This window comes from Oryctolagus cuniculus, chromosome 1 (assembly GCF_964237555.1).
Source record: "Oryctolagus cuniculus chromosome 1, mOryCun1.1, whole genome shotgun sequence".
NCBI lineage: Eukaryota > Metazoa > Chordata > Mammalia > Lagomorpha > Leporidae > Oryctolagus > Oryctolagus cuniculus.
This window is the reverse complement of record NC_091432.1, coordinates 38,205,448-38,227,080: the sequence shown is the minus strand read 5'-3', so window position 1 is coordinate 38,227,080 and position 21,633 is coordinate 38,205,448. Positions and strand designations below refer to the sequence as shown.

Sequence of the window (21,633 nt, the reverse complement as noted above, 5' to 3'; positions counted from 1 at the left end):
CCTTCCAAAATTGAAGGCAGGCGATCCCAGCCCTTCCTGCAGAGTAGTGGAGAGAGATCAGCCAGAGCCCTGCTCCGGGCTGCTTCTCCAGTTCCTCCTGGCTTTCACTTTCTCCTCAGGGATCCCGACTACGCTCCCTCCGCAAACCGACAGCCACACAATGCTTCCGCATTTGTCAACAAGCCCATCGGGTCCTCCAGCCCTGAAGCGGCGAGACCCTCCGGTACCAGTGAGGCAATTTACCAAAAAGAGCGTTTTAGAAAGCAGTTTTCTCCTCGCGTGCCTCTCACTCACCTCAGGCCCCAAGAAAGGCCACCGCGACCACTTCTCTTTAATGTCCGCCTCCCGGCGCTTCACACTTAATCTCAAAATTCAAACCCAAGCCAGCTTTCTCAGCGCCCCGTTTCATTGGCGGGTTCCTCGTGACGTCATCACGTCGGACGTTGCCCGGCTCGCTGAAGCTTGGCGCCGGGAGGCTCAGCCGCTCCGCGTGGTGGAGGCGACCTTGTTGTGCGTCGCCGTGGCAACGCACTCGGTCATTTCCGGAGGCTGTGGCAGAGGTGGGCGGGGCTGGACTGGAGCGGCCGGCGGGAGGCAGCTGCCTAGGGATGGTCCGGCACCCTCCAGTTCCGCGGGCTCGGGCCCGGTCCCAGGGTTCAGGGTGTGAGTGAGATCGGGCGGGCCGGGTTGGCGTCTGTCCTTCGGCAGGAGGAGAGGCGGAGCCTGTAGGGTGTGGGGTAAGGGGGTAGGATTCTGGGTATTTATTTTCTCCTTTTCATGGATTAGTGAGGCCTCCAAAGCCCCTTCTCTGTGCAAGGTGTAGGTACCTGCTAACAGCCACAGTCACTTGAGCAGACCTTTGGGGTCTCTTCAGCTGAGTTCATTGCAAGTCTCTGGTCTTTTGCTTTGAGGCCTGAGGGTTCATTTTGCGCTACCCCAGGCCTACTCTCCTTAGTGCTAACTGAAAAGATTTGTTATATGATTGCTTTTTACATTCTTTAATGATAGTATTAAATTCACTTTAGGATTTTGGCTAAGTTTGTTATTAGATGAAGTGGTTTTTTTAAAGTCGCGGGTTACAAGTATTTCAGAATGAACACTTTAAAAAGAGGGGGTAAAAAACTGGAAAAAATGAGAAATGTGTTTGCTAAGATAACTATTTGTTAGGATATTTTTAATAGTATGATCTGAATTTCATTTTTCTTTCTATTACTATTTTATTTGTTTATTAGTAAATATAGATTGTAGATTTTAGAGACACAGTAATTCATGGTATAGTAAAAAAAAATCGCTGCCCTCTTGGAGTTTATATTCTGACGACTCTATTATTGTGTTAAAAAAAATGACACCACACCAAGGCAGAGTATTAACAATAAAACAAAGTGTGGAAATCCCCCCTCATTATAGACATTTATTTCCCATTGAAAGCCAGGAGTATTACATATTTTATATCATGCATGTTATATGATTGTTTCTGAACATTGGCTAGAACATCAATAAAGCTATTTCTGGTTTACTACATGTATCTTAGCTAATGAACAATTATTTGTATGCTTGCTGGGTTTGGTAATAAAATTGAGAAGATTTTTTACTTTATTTCAAGTAATTGCTGACTGTATAGTACTTTACTTTTAATATCTCAGGCATTTTATTAATAATTTTACATTTGATACATCATTTAGTTCTCAAAACAGCCCATGAGATATAGGTATGGTTCCTTTCATTTTATTGAGAGAAAACAAGTTTCAGTACATCACTGAAGGAAATATTTTTCTTGAGTTGTACAAACAAGTCAATTTAGAGATCAGTCATTTGAAATAGTTTTTAGATTGACATTAAGATCGTATCTTAATCTAGTTGGAAAATATACTTACCTTGCTATTATAAAATTTCGTTGATCTTTGATGAAGTAAATGAAAATTTAAAATTTGGGCTTTTTTTTTTTTTGGATACCCATATTGTACAGGGTAATCAGGCCCTCAGGTGTTTCCACACCCAATTTTAATTTCACTAGTCATATAGCAATGTTCTGATTATGAGGTCTGTATTCTTAAGTAATTGTATATTTTGTTAAAACAGATTTTGAGGTCATAATCCATGCCATTGCTGTGCCAGCTGGCTACTCTTCAGTTTGGCAAGACTTCAAGGGGATTATAAGAGGATAAGAGAATGGAGCATTTTGTAAGGGAATGAAGGAGAAAAGAATCAAAACTTTACGTAGAGCTAAAGCGATAGAAATTCCCACCTTTCAGAAATTGGAGTACTATATAACTAACTGCAGTGTTATTAGAACACAAATTTAATAAGTTTAAAATAAACCTATAGGAGTAGACGTAAGGATAAAATGGAAAGGTAAAGTTGCCTCAGACACTTAAAAAAAAAAAAGTAAAAGTGAATTTAACACGGCATTGGTGAGGCCTTATTTATTCCCCCTAGGAACCTCATTTGGAAAACCCAGCGCCTTGAGGACCCTTTAGGAGCCAGGACTGGAAGCTGCGGAACCAAAGGCAGCCAGTCCTTGGTTGCAGGGGCGGACGTGAGCCCAGTCTGTCCGTCCGCAAGTTTCCCCCCGGGCTGGGACCTGGACGTGCTGCAGATTCAGGTTCTCCGGCGTCGCAGTGTGGGTCGCTGGCCCGAGGTAAAGGGCGACTGAGAACTCTCCGTGCCCCAGGTGAGGAGAAGGAGCCCAAGTCCCCGCGGCTCTGAGGGAGCCGATACACCTTTAGGAGTACACCCCGGGGGTGGCCCAGCTAGTACTCCGGGAAAGAACACGCCCCTTTCCCACCCGCTTTCCTCCACACGCCTTCTACCTGGGTTTTGAAGTTTCCCGACAGTTTTCCTTCCTCAGAGGACAGTTCTTAGGCAAAAGCGCGTGTTCTTCCTTTGCCTTAGAACCTCTTTCACTTTCTGTGCGTTCCCGCGCCCGTCTCCAGGTCGCATTTTTGTGGTTAAGAATTACATTTTCAGACAGGGTTTCCCTGCAGAGGAAATTGAACTGCAGTTATGGTAATTGTTAGCACGCTTGAGGAAGTCGTCTTCACAGATACCCTTCACCTGTTTGCCCGGAGTAAACAGAGTAAACGGGCCAATTGTGTAGTCTCAACAAGCTAAAACTGAATCTGGCTAGTAGACAAAAGTTAAAGGACTTACCTAGAACACCGCGGGGCCCACCCTAGATAGCTGACTGCTGCCTTCCTATGACCAGAGGGAATTTAATCGGAAATCCTTTAGGTGGCTGCCTCTCGGAAGACAGCTGGGGGCTTTGGGTTGTCTGGTAGGAGACCCGGCTGCTGGACAGGGAAAAGAACTTCGTTTAGAGCTTTCTTCCCGTTTTGAGGTAGGTATTCCAGAAACAACCATAGAGGAAAATGAATTATTTGTAGCCCTTTCTCCATTTGATACAACTTAGACAATTAATTCACAATAAAAATCAAGGCGTTATACCTTGATTATAGTTTTAATATATAAAATATTGTATAGATATAACATATATACATACAAACACATTGAATACATTAGAGGATAATTTAATGCTGGTGATAGCATTTTGTTTTCTTGCCTATTACTGCTTTTCCTCAGGTGGGTTTGGTGGGTATATTGGAATTGCTTCTGCTGCTGCTTGGGCTTTCTCTCTTAATTATAAAAATCTAGACACATAGTACAGCTTGTTTAAATACCCCCAATTCCGCTATTTCGGTCTGTAAGCAGAAAGCTCTCTTTCGGATACCTTGCAGCCTATTGTTCTTTTCAAGCAGATCAGGGCCAAGACATAGGATGTTGATTCCTTAAAATAATTGAATCTAAATTCACAAATCCATAGTCAGTATAATTGAAGTACCATTAAATTTCATGAGTAAATGAAGTAGTTCCAGTGTGCTATGTTTATAACATTAGAATTAAGATTTTTAGGCTCTGGGGATGGAGCAGTTGCGTTACATTTCTGGCTTTGGCAAAGTACTTAATTGCCCCGTTTTCCTCATCTGTAAAATGGGGATAATAATAACAGTTGTGGTAAGGATTGAGTGAGCTAGTACATGTGTAGTGTGCTTAAAATAACAGTAAGTGGTATTTAATAAATGCTAAATAAATGTTAACTATTTTGAAAAATGAGAAAAACACTAAGAGAGTGGTTGGTTTTACATTTTGTAAGCTTTCTGATGGATAATTGATTGACTAGTTAACTGCTTAGTATCCAAAAATTTAAAACACTCCACTATTTTTCTTTTTGGCCATATTTTTCTTTGTTATATTTGCCATAAAGTTCTGTGGATTTTATCAATAATAAAGTTAGTTTATTATCAAGATAACATCTTATTCATGGCATACTGATATGCTATCATATTTATATTTCATTCTGTTTTAGTCATTACATGTGATCAGTGTTTCAGCTTTTGATTTATGTTTTTTGAAGTATTTTGAGGATGTGATTTTTGGAGTGAGACAGGTGGGATTTCTTGAAATGGGAATTCATAAAAATGTGACTTCTGTGTGGAATTTATCTGTTCATCTTTTTCCTCAGAAAATACTTAGTATGCATTCTGTGTGTCTTGATATATGCATAGAAAAGTGTTGGGGTCTTGTTTTTGTATAACTCAGTATCCAGGAGGAGAAAAGAGTAGTGTTTACTGATTATTTACTGTGGTAGTGTTAAAAATGTTGCTTGGAGCCAACTTAGTAAAAATCATAATGTTGTCAATATATTTGTTAATGTATTTACATAAATAATTTTCTTCTTTCGTCTTCAAAAGAAGTATAGATTGCAGAAGACATTTGAACAGGTCTGAGAAATTTCAAGGCATTTATCAGTTATTGCTTAGTTTGGGCATGGGGCTCAAAAACAAAGATGGATATGAAATGCCAAAGTGTCTCCTTTTCTTTTTGGGTGTACATGTCTTGTCTCTTTCTAGGAACAGTCTCTCATAAAAAGTTAACTTGAAATTGAGACTTTAATAATAAGAGAAAAACAAATGAAAGAACTTGAAATAAAATACCACCTGAATCTAAAATAGGATGCTTATAATCCCTTCAGTTGTCCAGATAGCTTTTCAGATGAGCAATTTAAGCTTATTAAACCTACTCTTTAGAATTTATTAAAATTCAAAAAAAGTATATTTCCAAAAAAAGACTGAATAATCAATTATCGTATCCCTGATGGTTGAAACAATGTTTTTATCAGGCCACATTAAACTTGCATTTAAATTATGTTTCTGCAGTCTCTTAGATTCCTTGTTTGCTGTAAGAAGGTTAGTTACTACAATTTGTTTAAGATCTGCAGATGATGAGCCCTATTTTTTGATGAGTTGAATATTTCATATTATTTTGCTTTCCTCCAAGTGTTATAACATTCTTTTAAAATATTCAAGAATTGTGTTTTGAATTTTTTTTTCTAGATTCGTTGACCTACATACAGAATGCTTCGGTACTCATATTTTTGTAGAATATGTAAAGAATTTCCTTCATGCTGGTTGGAATTTGGCATGCTTAATTTAGGTGTCTGGCCAAAAAAAATACACAGTACAGCAGAAGTACATAATGACTATGAAGCCCAGGGACAATCAGATCAAACTGGAGCTCAGGAGTTGCACAAATCTCAAGATAGAGATTCTGAAGCTATGACTGAATTACACATTCCAGTAATGGTGGATGAAGTTGTCCGTTGTTTGGCACCACAGAAAGGGCAGGTGAGTTGATTGGGTTTTTACTTATAGTACTTGTTATTGAGTTACAAATTATTTATTGTAATTTTCTCTATTTTAAATTTTACAATTCAATGCTCTTCAGCATATTCATAAGGTTTTACAGTCATTACTACCATCTAATTCAGGAATATTTTCGTCATTGCAGAAGGAAACCCTATATCCATTATATTCATTTCCCATTGGCCTCCTTCCCTTAACTCCTGACAATCGCTAGTCTATATTTTGTCTCTATGGATTTGCCTGTTCTGGACATTTCATAAAAATTGATTCACATAAGATATGAACTTTTGTATGTGCCTTCCTTTACGCAGCATGTTTTCAAGTTTCATCCATGGTGTGGCATATATCTGTACTTTGTTTCTTTTTTAATGGCTAACTCATTCCCTTGTGTGGATATGCCACATTTATCTGTTAACAGCCATTTATGTTGCTTGTGCTTTGTCACTATTGTTAATAATATTACTCTGAACTTGTATACAAGTTTTTGTAGACATGTTTTCCTTTCTTTTGGATATTTAGGAGTGGAATTGCTTTATGCTTAACTTTTTGAAGATTTGCCAAATGATTTCCCAAAGTTGATTAGTTTCATCAAATGACAATTAAAAAAGAACATTTTTAAATGCTAGGGTAATAAGTGAATGCCTGTGAAACTTTTTGGGAATTTTATCTTTTTAGCCATGATTGGAGACAAAGATTTGAATCTAAATTCCTGTTCCCTATTATCTTAGTCTTATTTTTCAGGCATCTGCTGTATTAGTAAGAATTCTTATGAGAAAACCAGTAGAGTGTGTATGTATCTGTTTTTCATTTCCATGATGAAATAATGAAAGAGATTTCCTCAACTTATGCTATTGGAAGTGGAAGTCAAAATATCTTGGAACTGGCTCTGGCAAAACATACCCAAGCTGCATCTCAGCACAGTGGTTGGCATAGAGGGAGATAGTAGGAGAGGGAGAGCATATCACATGGCAAGTCAGGAAGGCAGAGTGTTGGTGAGAGGCCAGTTTTCTTTGTTTACAACAACCTTTCCATGAGAACTAACCAGAGTCTCTTGAACACTATATAAATTCCTTTTACTAATTGTTTCTCACTTGACCCACTTCTTAAAGGTCAGAACATATCTGAACTTGGCCACACTGGGGATCATATTTCCAAAGGACGACCCATTTCTAAGACAAACCACAACTAAATCATAGCAATATGTGCATATGTGTGCACGTGCGTGCATGTGCGTGCATTTACAGATGATAGTTTCCCCTTCAGGGTACATCATCTAAGATGTAGATATCTACATCAGGTAGATATCTAAAACCATAGATAGTACCAAACTTTATTATTACATAATGTTGTTTTCCTGTTCTTACCCTATATCAGCATATAATTTTTCTTCCTACTAAATTGAGAGCTTTTGGCATATATGATTTACCAGCATAATTATTCTTGTGCTTTGGGACTATTAAGTAAAATAAGTGTTAGATGAACACAAGCGCTGCAATGTGTGACCATCAATCTGATAACCTGATAGTGGAGATGACTACTAAGTGACTCATGGTGGTAGAGTGTACAGTGTGGACGTATTGGACAAAGGATTGTTCATGTCCTGAGTGGGACATATTGGGAAGGTATATCTAGAATGGCATGTAATTTAAAACTTAAGAATTATTTTTTCTGCAATAAATTATGGATAAGGGGAGGGTATACCTACAGGTGAGAAAGAGAAGAGAAGAGGGAAAGACAAAGTGTGGGAGGGGGAGAGAGATTGAAAATATGAATGAATTGAACAATTTGACTCATGTAGTATGTAGTGATGGTAAATTCAAAATCAGCAAGACGGACTGGCAGGCAGGGGAACTAGGAAAGTAGTCTAAAGGAACTCTGCTAGCAGAATTCCTTCTTGTTCTATTGAATGTCAGCTTTTGTTCTATTAAGGCCTCTCCTGATTGGTTGAGACGCTCTCATATTATGAAGAATAATCTGCTTTACTCGAAGTCCACCTATTTAAATGCTATCTCATCCAGAAAATAGGATTAAAGAGGCATCCGGCATAATGTTTAACTAAATATCTGGGCACTGTTGCCCAACCAGATTCACACATAACATTAAAGATAACACCTATCTTACTTACAGTATGGCCAGCAGGATAAAAAAGTCTTTGATAGGAAAAGCTTTAAAACTCATGAAGAGTTAACAAAAATGTGAAGTGATACAATATCCAAAAAGAAAATACTAGAAACATACATAGAAACACACACAATTAATTACTTTTTGCTAGGTTTTCCTCAAGTGTCTATTAAGTGATTAATACTGTGCTTTCCAGTGTACTGCCTTCAGAAATGGGATCCCTTATACTAAAAGCTATTGTTTTTACCAAAGTCATTTATTTTCATTTTGAAAGTCATACTTCACTTCTTTTTCCAATATATAGGAGAACATAACTTAGTGGTTAGCAAGATTCTGGGACTGGACTGCCTGTTTAGAATCTCTTGTCTGAGAAAAAAAAAGCTCTTAATGTGCAGTATCTTTTTTCTTTTTTTTCTAAGACTTATTCAAGTTGTATCAAGTGGTTTTCATAAACTAAATTCTAATTTATATGGATAAGGATTATATATATATTAGAATATATATATATATATATATATATTAGAATTAGTGGATGTTGCTCATATAAAAGCCATAAGTGGCCAGCGCCACAGCTCACTTGGCTAATCCTCCGCCTGCGATGCTGGTACCCCGGGTTCTAGTTCTGGTTGGGGCACTGGGTTTTATCCCAGTTGCTCCTCTTCCAGTCCAGCTCTCTGCTGTGGCCTCGGAAGGCAGTGAAGGATGGCCCAAGGTCTTGGGCCCTGCACCTGCATGGGAGACCAGGAGGAAGCACCTGGCTTCTGGCTTTGGATGGGTGCAGTGTGCCGTCTGTGGTGGCCATTTTGGGGGTGAACCAACGGAAGGAAGACCTTTCTCTCTCTCTCTCTCTCTCTCTCACTAACTAACTTTGCCTGTCCAAAAAAAAAAAAAAGAAAAAGAAAAAGCCATCAGTGATATCAAATGGGTTGTTTCATAAGAATATTGTTCATAAAACAAAATAATTCAAGCATGCTTACATGACTTTATATATACAAGGCATCTCGCTCAATGCTGTCATGTAGGGACTCTAGAATAAATATACATTAAAATGTAAATTTAAAAATTAAGTTGGGTAAAACTTCCTGTTGAATATGGTTTTAATTAAGTGAAATCTTCTTTATTTTCTTAAAGATTCATAAAGCAAGTATAGCACTTAAAATAATCTCAGTGCAATTTTTTATATATGTATATGTGATTTATTATTTTTTGAAGATTGATTTATTTGAAAGGCAGAGCAGCAGAGAGACAGAGATGGAGACAGGCAGAGAGAGAGAGAGAGAGAGAGAGAGAGAGAGGTAGATCCATTTTCTACCCACCTGTTTACTTGCCAAGTGGCTGAAACAGCTGGTTTGGGCCAGGATAAAGCTAGGCGCCATCTTGGTATATTCTTCATGGGTGGCAGGAGTTCAAGCACTTGGGTCATTATCTACTGCCTTCCTAGGTGCATTAGCAGGAGACTAGATCTGAAGCAGAGCAGCATAGTCTTGAACTGGCACTGCAATATGAGTTGCTGGAATCATTAGTGTCAGCTTAACCTGCTGACCCTTAACAAGGGCCACAACGCTGACCCTTGTGATTTATTTTAAATACATTCATATATAGAGAGAAACTTTAAATATATTGATATATATAGAGAGAGGGGAAGTTAGTAAAAAACTGGAACTGAATTTAGCACCTTGAATTTGACTGCTGGCAACCATGAACCAAAATTACATTGTATCAACTTACTGAATCTTAGTGGCAAAGCCAAATATTTATTTTTCACTAACCCATGAGTTAGAAGAACAAACTCCACCAAGTCTCCTAATAAATCAGTATTGTATATGCCTTTTTTCTTAAATGGAATTGAATAAAATTAGAGGATTCTCCAATTTGATCTACACTACTGTATTTTTCTGTTCAAATTCCAGACAAATGTAATATTGGTTTATTGTGACTTTTCATTGTTTAATTTCAGTTGGGTTTTCAAATAACTTTTTATAGAAAGTTTAATTTTATGAATGTTATTTCTGAAAACTTTCATGTGATGTACACTTAGAGATGATGCTATTTCTTACCTTTCTGCTGTCTGCCAGACAGCTTTATTCACTATTCCCTTAATCTTCAAGCAATAAAGTACTAGTGACAGTCTTGGACAGGAAAGATCTTCATTTCATCCAGAATCCATTATTTGCTTTTCTTCTTCCTGAGCCTTTTCCCAAAAATCATTTTCCTTTGCAAGCTATGAGTCATGCGCTCACTTGTATCAATCACCCACTTAATTATTACTTTTTCACATCACCTTCAACAATGAATTTACAGATGAAACTTTTGATCATAACAGGACCTTAAAAAAACCTAAATGTAGTTTTTAAGTAAGACAGCATTTTATGATTATTTTTTCTTAATCTTCAGAAAGTACCAATATTTAAAGAAAATATTGGTTTAAGGAATTTCTTCAGAATCATATCTATTTCTTCTGCATCATAGCTAGTTTACTACATAATACAAATACATTGAAATATTTGCTAGTTTGATTTATAAGAAAAAAGTTATCTTTTTCTTGGTAGGTTCTGAGGGCACTAAATTATGGTTGTTTCTCCTTGCTTAGTTTTTAGTATTTCATGTTCTAGATGAATAAATTGTCTTGTTAAGGATGTATTAGTTATCTAAAATCATTTTTGTTGTTTGTGGAACATTTTAACCTAAGCTACATTGGTCCAGTTTTTACTGCTAATTTCTGAAAACTGGAGAAAATAAGGATGATCCTGCCTTGTTTAGGATGGTAGTAGTTTGGAGGGTATAGGAGATTTCATGTTTGTTGCCCAGAAATAGTGCTAAATTAGCTTGATGCCTTGGGGCTTCTGTAAAGGAGATGATGGATATGTGAAGACTAATATCAGTAGCTGTGCAGTTTTGGTCAATTAATTTGTGGCTGAGCCTCAGATTCCTCATCCATGAAATGAGTAAGTATGTCATATGTTTACTCTGAGGACTAGATGTAAATTACTTAGAATTATATCTTCCAAGTAGTATGAACTCAGTAAACATTAGCTGTAACTCTTATTGGGATAAGAAGTATTAGGGTTGGTAGCTGGATAAAAAGAGCAACAACAAAGAAAACTGCCAGGAGACTACAAAGGTAGAACCAGTATATCTTATTTGGAACTAAACAAATAATGATTACTTTGCCTGGAACTCTACCCATCACCATCTTTCAAATCTTTTTTTTTTTACTTTCTCTGAGCATTTTCTGAACTTCCAGAGGAAACTGTTTATGAAGGGTTTCAAAAACAGTTCATGGAGGGGGAGGGGCCGGCACTGTGGTGCAGTGGGCTAAGCCTCCACCTGCAGTGCCAGCATCCCATATGGGCCCCCGTTTGAGTCCCATCTGCTCCACTTCTGATCCAGCTTGCTGCCATGGCCTGGGAAAGCAGTAGAAGATGGCTCAAGTCCTTGGGCCCCACCCACCCGTGTGGGAGACCTACCTAGAGGAAGCTCCTGGCTCTGGGCTTTAGATCGGCTCCGCCCCGGCCTTTGTGGCCATTTGGAGAGTGAAGCAGCAGATGGAAGACTTCTCTCTCTCTGCCTCTGCCTCTCCGTAGCTCTGCCTTTCAAATAAATGAATAAATATTAAACAAAAACAAAAACAGTTCATGGAAGGAGCCAGCATTGTTTGGTGCAAGCAGGTTGCTGCCTGTAACACCAGCATCCCTTATCAGAGTGTTGGTTTGAGTCTTGGCTGTTCTTCCAATTGAACTTCCTTCTGATGGGCCTGGGAAGGCAGCAGAAGATGGCTCAGGTGCTAGGATGGAGTTCTTGACTCCTGGGTTTTGCCTGGCGTGGACCTGCCTGTTGCAGCCATTTGAGGAATGAACCAGTGGATGGAGGCTTGCTCGCTCTCTCTCTCTCTCTTTCTCTATCTCTCTTACTCTGCATTTCAAATAAATCAATATTTTTTAACAAGTTCATTGAAAATTTGCATTAACTTTTAGTTCCATTATTCCATAAACTTATTGAAGCACCCTTATATAGTCTTAGAATTGTGTCATATGTATTTTTCTCACATAGCACTAATAATTTATAATTATAGTTTTTATATTTATTCAATGAACAATTCTCCTGGTAGACTGTCATAAAATCATAGAAATGTTTATCTTGGTTAACATTATGTCTCTGATGCGTGGTTAAAAGGCTTGCCGTGTGTGGTTTTGTGAAGATGTTAAATGAATGAATAAAAGTCAAAAATAATCCAAAGGCATATGTGAAGTATCAATAAAAGGAATGTTCCTTGGGTACTAAGGTAGTTTCTTTCAGTTAAGACTTTTATATTATTCTAACCTCCGTGTGGAAGGCTTTGATTAAGTAGCTATAGAAAGCTGGTGAAGAAGGCACAGTAAGGACTAAGAAAATAAAGTAGCATTAAAATGATGCAAAATATGATGACAAGTAGACTAAGGTTGTAATGTTTGGTTTATAAATATTTTACCTATCATAATATTGTAACATTGAATATTAATTTTTATAATTATTAGATGTGATAAAGTTGTCATGATACTCGTTTTGATAATCTCTTTGTAAAAGTCACTGTGAAGCTGACATTGTGGTGCAGCAAGTTAAGCTGCCACTTGTGATGCCTGCATCTCATATCAGAATGCTGGTCTGACTTTTGACTGCTTGGCTTCTGATCCAGCTTCTGGCTAATGTGCCTGGGAAAGTAGTAGAAGATTGTCCCAATGCTTGGGGCCCTACTTCCCATCCAGGAGGCAAGGATGGAGTTCCAGGCTTATGGCATCAATCTGGCCCAACCCAGCTGTTGTGGCAAGTCGGGAAGTAAACCACAGATGGGAAATCTCTGTCTCTCTCATTTTGTCACTCTTCCTTTCAAATACATAAATAAGATCGTTTAAAACCATCCATTATGTTTTGTTGTTTTGGTTTCCTTTATTTTTAAAGATTTATTCATTTGTTTTGAATGCCAGAGTTATAGAAATAGAGGAAGAGACGAGAAGAGAGGGACAGATTTTCAACCCACTGGCTCACTTCCCAGATGGCTGCCACAGCCAGCACTGGGCCATCAGTAGTATTGCTTTACTTGAATATTTTTGCAATCTTTAATAGAGAGTAATCATCAAAAGAAAATATTGAGACTGTTAGTATTTTAATTAAATACTGAAGACATATATATATATATATACACACATATATATATGTATTTGGTGTTTTTATATATAGTGGCATTTTTATATATAGTGACACTACATATATGAAATGTCAATATACATTGTTTTTCTTTGAGGCACCATTTTATTTCAAATTATATTCTACATTTTAAGAATACTTTTGTTTTAATCACACATCACATTTAGTGGCCCTTGTATTAAAATGCCTTCTGAAGTGTGATATTTCCAATGTGGTGCTGGTCAGTGTTCCACATTTGACACTGAGGATGGGGGTAGGTTTTGAATGTACAGAAAAGTAAACCTTGATTTTAATTTTTGCACATATCAATGGTTTACATACTTCTACCATTATCCACTTTAAGCTACCAACTTATGTCACTGAATATGCATTCAGTCTGCCTCTTTCTTTAACTTGTTTTCCTACTTCTTGAAGTTTATATTAATGATAAGACAGTTTTTCATACACTGCATAGTATTGTATCTATTACTTTGTATTTACTTTTCCCAGTGACTTGTTGGGTTGAGATCATCTTATTAATATTTTAAAATCTGGTTTTATTGGTTTATCTTCCTTCATGTATCTCTGAAAGGGTAGTCATTCTCTCATTTCCTTCTCTCTACTACTGTAAAACCTTGTCCTTTTTATAATTATAAAGTGGATTATATTATACTATAATTCTTTATTGCCACTAGATTAGAATCTCTTTAACAGCAGGGAGAATGCCTTTTTCTTCTTTGTATTCCCAGCACCAGTATGATGCCTGATTTATAGTGGAGGGCAAAAATTGTTTAATTGTAGTTGAGCTGATAACTTATTAATGTTGTGAATTGATTTGATTTCATTGGCTTTCTTATTTACACATTAAGACTTGAAAGTAAAGCTGTACTTGGGGTCTATTATATATAGTGATTTCTTGCCTCATTTAAAAAATACATTTAGAAGGACATCTTTTTTTTTTTTTTTAAGATTTATTTGTGTATTTGAAAGAGTTACAGAGAGAGAGAGAGAGAGACAGACAGACAGACAGATTTTCCATCTCCCCAGATAGCTGCAACAACCAGCACTGGGCTAGGCTGAAGTGAGGAGCTTCTGGGTCTCCCATGTGGTTGGCAAGAGCTCAAGCACTTGGGCCTTCTTTTACTGCCTTTCCCAGGCCATTAGCAGGGAGCTGAATTGTAAGTGGAGCATCCAGACACAAACTGGTTTTCAAAATGAATGTTGCATTGCAAGCAGCAGCTCAACATGCCATGGCTGCAATGCTGACCCCAAGGAAGTCCTTTTAATACTTCTAACACATCTTATGATGTATTTTGTGTAACTTGTGATAGTCCATAATTTTGAAATTCATGTATAAAGTTTTCACAGAATGTGTTTCAGTAAACTTTTTAAGTACTCCTCATATATATGAATTTCAAAATTCTTGGCAACAAAATAAACTTCAGTAATAAACTTCTAAATTTCAGTTTCTATTAACTTTTTGAAATACTGTTGTATAATTAAAAATCCCATTATTGAGTTTTTGATTAGATTTTTATTATATGCAGTATTTTATTAGTGACATGTATTTGTTATTAGTTTATTTAATGGCATGTTTATTTTCTTATTGGTATCATTTATATGGAGACTGTGCTGCCTGGTAAGTGATGAACATTTTGTATGTTCTTGTTAAGGTGTTTAAAGCCTTTACGGAGTCAGTAGTAGTAAACACAAAGCAATTAGGTAACAATTAAATGTCGAGTTCTTAGATTTGATGATTTAATTGATAGTTTCTTTTTATGAAGAATTTCTAGTTATAAAAATATTATATCAAAACTCTACTATATATTCTCTAATTCCATATAACTTACACTATTGCATGTAGAAATTTCTTTAGAGAATTTTGGGGTGGAGGAAATTGGAGTATGGTGCCCTCTGGTAAATTTAGCACATTTTCTTTAATGGTAATGTATATTTTAATGCTATTTATTAACTGCTTGTTCTTACCATGTTAAAAGAAAGGTGAAACAAATGATACACAAATGAGTTTTTGGTTATCTCTTCAAATTTTACTTGTTATGTATAAAGAAATAATGTCTGTTTGGTAAATGCTACTCAGTTGTAGCCAAAGTCTTAGTCACTAACAATTCTTTAAAGTTTTAGAAGTGTTTGTATTATTTATAACTAAGATGAAAATGTATGTTATAAAAAAAACTATACAAAAGAAATTTATGCTCTTAATTCTATTTTGTATGAGCTTTTTGAAGTACTAACAAACATAGGGGTGTGTGCATATATATATATATACACACACACAGATGGACAGACAAGTATATATACAGACTTATAGATGTGTGCATATATATGACTATATACCTATACATATGTGAGACTAAATAAATATTTTCATTTTCAAATATTTAATATTTGTAGTGAATTTTAGGTATACCACCTTTTTTAGTAACCTCATCATCTGTGTGAATTTGCTTGATTTTTCTACCAAGGAATTAATACATTTATTTAAAAGATTTATTTATTTAATTGAAACTCAGAGTCATACAGAGAAAGAAGGAGAGGCGGAGAGAGAGAGAGGTCTTCCATCTGTTGGTTCACTCCCCAAATGGCCGTGACGGCCAGAGTTGTGGCAATCCGAAGCCAGGAGCCAGCAGCTAGGAGCTTCTTCTGGGTCTCCCATGTGGGTGCAGGGACCCAAGGGCTTGGACCATCTGCTGCTGCTTTCCCAGACCATAGCACAGAGCTGGATAGGAAGTGGAGCAGCCGGGACCTGAATCAGTGCCCATATGGGATGCTGGCACTACAGGTGGCGGCTTTACCTGCTATGCAGCAGCGCCGGCCCCAAATTAATACAATTTTATCACTGCATTTAATTCTCTTAATTGCAGTTTAGAACTAAATTGTCAATAAAGAGTATTAGATACCTATGTAAGAGCCAACAACTTTACTCAGTTATTTTGCCTATCTAGTGTCTTTAAATTATCCTTCTAGTTTGATATATTTTATTGTCTAAATGCTGAGTCCGTGTTATGCTTTTGCTTAATGAAATATAAGAATTAAGGTATAAAAAATTCAACCGCAAAGATGCTTTTAAATAAGTTTAAAAATTATCAGTTTATCTGTGGTCAGCTGGGGTTTATCACCAATCGCTGGAGTTAAGAATTTCACAAGAAGAAGGAAAAGACATTACAACTGTAACTTTGAGAATTCACATTTTTAAAATAAAATATAAGAGACTTTTTGACTCTACCATTTGATATAAACTGAAAGCTTTGACACAATTCTTTGAAATCCATGAGTAATAAAAGTGGGAGAATGTAGGAGAAAATATAGATGATCTTTGGTTTGGCAGTGACTTTTTTGTTTATGACACCAAAGGCATGATCCATGAAAGAAATAATTGATAAGCTGAACTTCATTATAATTAAAATTTCTGTTCTCTATCTAAAGAGAATAGAAAGTCTAGCCATAGGCTTCAAAAATTTTTTTGCAAAGGATACATCTGATAAAACACTGTATCCAAAATATAAAAAGAACTCTTAAAACTCAAGAAAACAAAATTAAAAAAATGAGGGGCAGGCAATATGGTACAGTACCACTTGGGATGCCTGCGTCTCATATCAGAGTGCCTGGGATCAAGTCCCTTGTTGGCTTTCCAGTAAATATTATTCCCACTAAATAAAGGCACAAGTACTGGAATATCTTCCAACCACATGGGAGACTCAAATGGAGTTTTTGGGTCCTGGCGTTGGCATGGCGCAACCATGGCTGTTGGGAGCATTTGGGGTGACAATAAGTAAGTGGATCTCTCTCTTTCTCTCACTCTTACTCTGCCTTTCAAGTAGATGAAAATAAATAAATACACATTTGAAAAATACATTTAAAAATGCATTCTTGACACTCTTGTTTATGGTGTCAGTAATTGTTAAGTCAACAACAGGAGTCGCTGTGTACTTACTTCTCATGTGGGATCTGTCCTTAGTGTGTTGTCCAATGTGAAGTAATTCTATAACTAATACTGAAACAGTATTTTACACTTTGTGTTTCTGTGTGGGTGCAAACTGATGAAATCTTTACTTAATATATACTGAATTGATCTTCTGTATATAAAGAGAATTGAAAATGAACCTTGATGTGAATGGAATGGGAGAGGGAGCGGGAGATGGGAGGGGTGTGAGTGGGAGGGAAATTATGGGAGGGGGGAAGCCATTGCAATCCATTAACTGTACTTTGAAAATTTATATTTACTAAATAAAAAATTAAAAAAAAGAAAAAAATACATTTTAAATAATGGCCAGAATTGAGACACACAGCAAATGCTGGTGAGGATGTGGAACAATAGGAACTCTCATTGCTCTTGGGAATTCAAAATGGTACAGTCACATTGGAAGACAGTTTGGCAGTTTCTTACAAAGCTATATTCTTTCTTTTTTTTAAAAAAAAGAATTATTTTATTTATTTGAAAGACAGAGTTACAGAGAGAGGTAGAGACAGAGAGAGAGGTCTTCCATCCACTGGTTTACTCCCCACATGGCCGCAACGGCCGGAGCTGCGCTGATCCGAAGCCAGGAGCAAGGAGCTTCTTCCGGGTCTCCCATGTGGGTGCAGGGGACCAAGGACTTGGGCCACCTTCTACTGCTTTCCCAGGCCATAGCAGAGAGCTGGATCGGAAGAGGAGCAGCAAGGACTAGAACTGGCACCCGGTGCCTCAGGCCAGGGCTTTAACCTGCTGCGCCACAACGCTGGCTCGAGCTATATTCTTAATATATGATATAGAAATCATACTTCTGGCTATTTTCAAAAAGGAATTGAAAACACGACTATACAAAAACCTGTACATTGATGTTGATGGCATCTTTATTTTGAATTGCCAGAACTGAATAACAACCAAGATGTTTTACAGGTGACTGAAATAGCTTTTTTATACCAACAGCATTGGATTGATATTCATTACTAAACAGAAATGAGCTTGTAAACAATCAAAATAATAGAGTAAACTGAAATGTATATTACCAAGTAATAGAAGCTAATCAAAAAAGAATGAATATTGTGAGGTTCCAACTATATGTCAGTCTAGAAAAATTGAAACTATGGGGACAGTAAAAAGATCACTGTTTGCCAGGGTTTACTGGGGAGGGAGATGAATTGGCAGAGTACTGGGAATTTTTAGGACAGTGAAACTACTCTTTATGAACCTGTAATGGTGAGTACATGTCATCATACATTTTTCTAATACGATGCATACTACGAGGAGGGGACTCTAAACTATGATGTTTATATAAGGATGTGTCAACATAAGTTCATCCTTTTTAACAAATGTACCAGTCTGGTGGGGGGCTGTTTTTAATGGGAGAAGTTATGTATGTGAGAGAACAGTGAGTATATGGGAAATCTATGAATATTCCTCTGATTTTTTTCTATGTCCAGAGAATTGCTCTAAAAAATAAAGTTATCAAAATTGTTGCAAATACAAAGGTACTTCAGGCAGTTGAGGGGAGGATGAAATTAAGAGGTGTTTGTGTAAAAACATTTGAAATTCATGCATAATTTTTTCGTAGTGTATGTTTTCCATGAACTTGAAGACCCTGTCATAAAACCCGGAAACTAAATATTTCATGGTCAAGAAAAATGATATTCTTTTATATTTAAAAGTCAGATGTATGCACTGAATTTTAAATTTATTTAAGAGTCATTGATGTGGTTCATAAATAGAGATGACCCTGGAAGAAAACAGAGGTCTACTTGGATAAGGGAAGCCTATTTAAAGAAAAAGGAGAAACAGGTAAGGTCTCTACCTTTTTTTTTTTTTTTCCTTCATGAAACACATTCACATGAGTCATCCTGGGTACTGGTTACTCTCTATTTAGGTCAGCACTAGACCCTGATCAATAGTCTAATCATAGGTACTGCAAGAGGATAGATTCAGTGGTTTTTGTCTTTTCCCATTATTCTAAGTTCCATATTGTTTTTGTGAAGAGTGTTTAGGAAGTATACCTTGACCTTTTGAAGTTCTCATAGCATTTTATTTTACTCTTGTACCTTCTAATATCACAAACTGCTGAGCTGTAAGTAGCATACCTAAAATGTTATTTTATAATAAACCAAGTTGCAAAGCCTTTTGGTGACTCATCTTTTATTGTTCAATAAACTCTCTTTCTCTGTCCTTTTTCTTTTTTGGTTGGTGCTAGTGGCTGTTCCTTGTTGGTGAAATGAATCCTATTTACCAGAAGTTAATATGCTTTTAAAGATTTTATTTTTCTTGATGAATATTGCTTTAAAAATACTTAAGCACACTTTTTATTTATTTTCCCTCCCATTCTGTATAAACTATTAACTTGGCTTGTTTGGTCTTCAGTATTTGAGATAGTATTATATCACACTATAAACTAATTTAGGCATGTATTTTATCCTTTTCCTATTTAGTTGCTCTGTATCCTAAATAGTATTTGTCTATATTTATAACTAAGTTTCAAGATGAAACCTAATTCTCCCATTTGCCAAACATTTATTTTCTTTCTGGAAAGCAAAAGAAATAAACTGGATATTGAAAATATTTATAAAGATGGAGATTTTCCACTGGAGGCCAATATATGCTGAGAACAGTATTATTAATAATAACAGTATACAGTTGTGTAAAATTTTACTGTTATATAAGATTTTACTATTTCAAGAGGACTTTCCTTTATTATTCTCTGTGCTTTTTTTCGTTGGTACTAATCTCAGTAGTATTTTGTACATTATGCCAAATGTAGGAAGGAGGTCAGATGTCTCCAGTGGGTCTGTTCCTCTGGAATGATGTAGTAACATATGATGTTCTTAGTATTCTTAGGTTCTAGTGCTCAGCCTATGATATCTTTGGAGCCAGTTTGGCTGAATGTCTCTAGAGATTAGAATACCAGCCTGCGCACTTGGGATTATGCCTGTGATTAGTAATTTGTAGCATGTTATACTGCTCTTGCTTTCAGAAATTTATGCAGAGGAGTCCATACTCATCTCATTGATCAGTTCACTGGAATTTTCAAAGCTTGATCCCAAATTGACCTCTTATTCTTTCAAGGAAACTATATTTGTAATGACTGGATAGGAAAAGAATTTGCTCAAAGAAAGGAACCAGATAAACCGACTAGAACCTCCGAGTGACTGAAGTTTAAAAATGAAGTTAGAGAGATGGGTATGGTTTGAAGAGGGAAAAAAAAAAAAAAAAAAAAAAAACAACAAACCACAACTGTCAGAATGATCTGAAGCAACAAAATGTAGCTGCTGAAAAAGAGGGTGGACATTTGGCACAGGATTGACTTGTCACTTGGGATGCTTCCATCCCATGTCAGAGTATGTGGTTTCAGCTCTAGCTCTGCTTCTGATTCCTGCTTCCTGCTTGTGTAGCCCGTGAGACCTGGATTGAGCTCCCAACTCCTGGCTTGGCCTTGTGTGGCCCTTACGGTGAAGACATTTGGGGAGTGAACCAGTGGGTGGATGATTTCATTTCTTTCTCTCTCTGGCTTTCAAACAACATTAAAATAAATAAATAAAGGAAATTTTTTTGAAAGTCAGAGATGGGAAACAGAGAAGAAGATATCAGTCTTCCCTCCATTGATTCACTCCCCAGATGACTGCAACAGCAAGGCCTGGCCAGGCGGAAGCCAAGCTCCATCTGTGTCTCCCATGTGGGTGCAGGGCCCCAAACATTTGGGTCATCTTACACTGTTTTTCCCAGATGATTAGCATGGAGCTGCATCAGAAATGGAGCAGCTGGAACACAAACCAAACCAACTTCCATATGGGATGTAAGTGCTGTAATTCTGGTCCCAGTAATTAAAAGTTTAAAAACAGTTTAAAAGTACTGAAAAGGAAAACAGTTTCTTTATTTCTCTGCTTCCTGTGCCACCAAGCTACCCTAAGTCCCTTTGTATGGTTTTGATTTTACTCTTACGTAAAGCTGATTCTGCTTCTCACCTACTTTGTAAAAATGACATTAAATTCTGGTCATATGAATACTTCTGGTTTTCTACCTGTACAGAATATCATCGCCGAGGTGGCTCCTTTTTGAGCACTGATTGTAAAAGAAACAATTTTGAATTGAAAGGCTTGATTTTTCTCCAATTTAAAATTACAGAAATAGCAAACTACTTTTGTGAATGAACATGAACCAACTTCTGTGGCTTGGCATTGCTTTAGAATTAAAATTCAGACTGAGATTTTTTAGAAGTGGAAATGGAGATAAGTATGAAAGATAATTGTTTTATGTTTCTATATTTTTTAACAGTTTAATAGGAACTACCCAGATTTTTCTAAAATTAAGCTTTGCCATGAGAAGCCTTTAGTTTAAAGGCATGATTGATACATGCTGTGATTTGAATGTATCTCCTCCCAATTTCATGTTTTGGAAACCTAATCTGAAAATTCATATGGTAATGATTTCAAGGTGGAGACTTTGAAAAGTAATTAGGATTAGATGAAGTCATGGGCATTTGGGATGACAGTAGTGGCTGTATAAGAGGAGGAAGAGAGATCCCAGCCAGCATGCCCTATGCTGGATTATGATTCAGCAAGAACACCTTCTCCAGATGTGAAGCAGATGCTAGCTCTGTGTTCTTAGATTCCCCAGTCTCCAGAGTTGTGAGCCAAATAAACTTCTATTTCTTTTTAAAATCTATTTATT

The 21,633-nt window shown here is 36.8% G+C and overlaps 2 protein-coding genes across 9 annotated transcripts in view; one reads left to right on the top strand and one right to left on the bottom strand.

Annotated features, from left to right (window-relative positions):
• KIF18A (kinesin family member 18A) overlaps window positions 1–1,993 on the bottom strand; it is an 84,070-nt gene extending 82,077 nt beyond the window's left edge. For 2 of the 3 annotated variants that reach the window (XR_011387869.1, XM_002709207.5), the window contains exon 1: window positions 295–433. The gene's annotated coding sequence lies outside the window, so the exon portion shown is untranslated. Of the gene's footprint in view, window positions 1–294; window positions 434–1,874 lie in introns of those variants that run through there. The other variant, XM_008269231.4, reaches the window with a different exon arrangement.
• Window positions 1,994–2,530: 537 nt separating this feature from the next.
• Window positions 2,531–21,633, top strand: part of METTL15 (methyltransferase 15, mitochondrial 12S rRNA N4-cytidine) — a 224,294-nt gene continuing 205,191 nt past the window's right edge. For 4 of the 6 annotated variants that reach the window (XR_007921844.2, XR_007921842.2, XM_051852121.2 and 1 more), the window contains exons 1-2: window positions 2,531–2,671; window positions 5,391–5,681. Coding sequence is in view for 4 of the 6 variants with exons in the window: in XM_051852121.2 (XP_051708081.1) it covers window positions 5,412–5,681 (270 nt within the window). In the remaining 2 variants the exon portion in view is untranslated. Of the gene's footprint in view, window positions 2,672–3,231; window positions 3,338–5,390; window positions 5,682–18,543; window positions 18,757–21,633 lie in introns of those variants that run through there. The other 2 variants (XM_051852099.2, XM_051852119.2) reach the window with 2 other exon arrangements.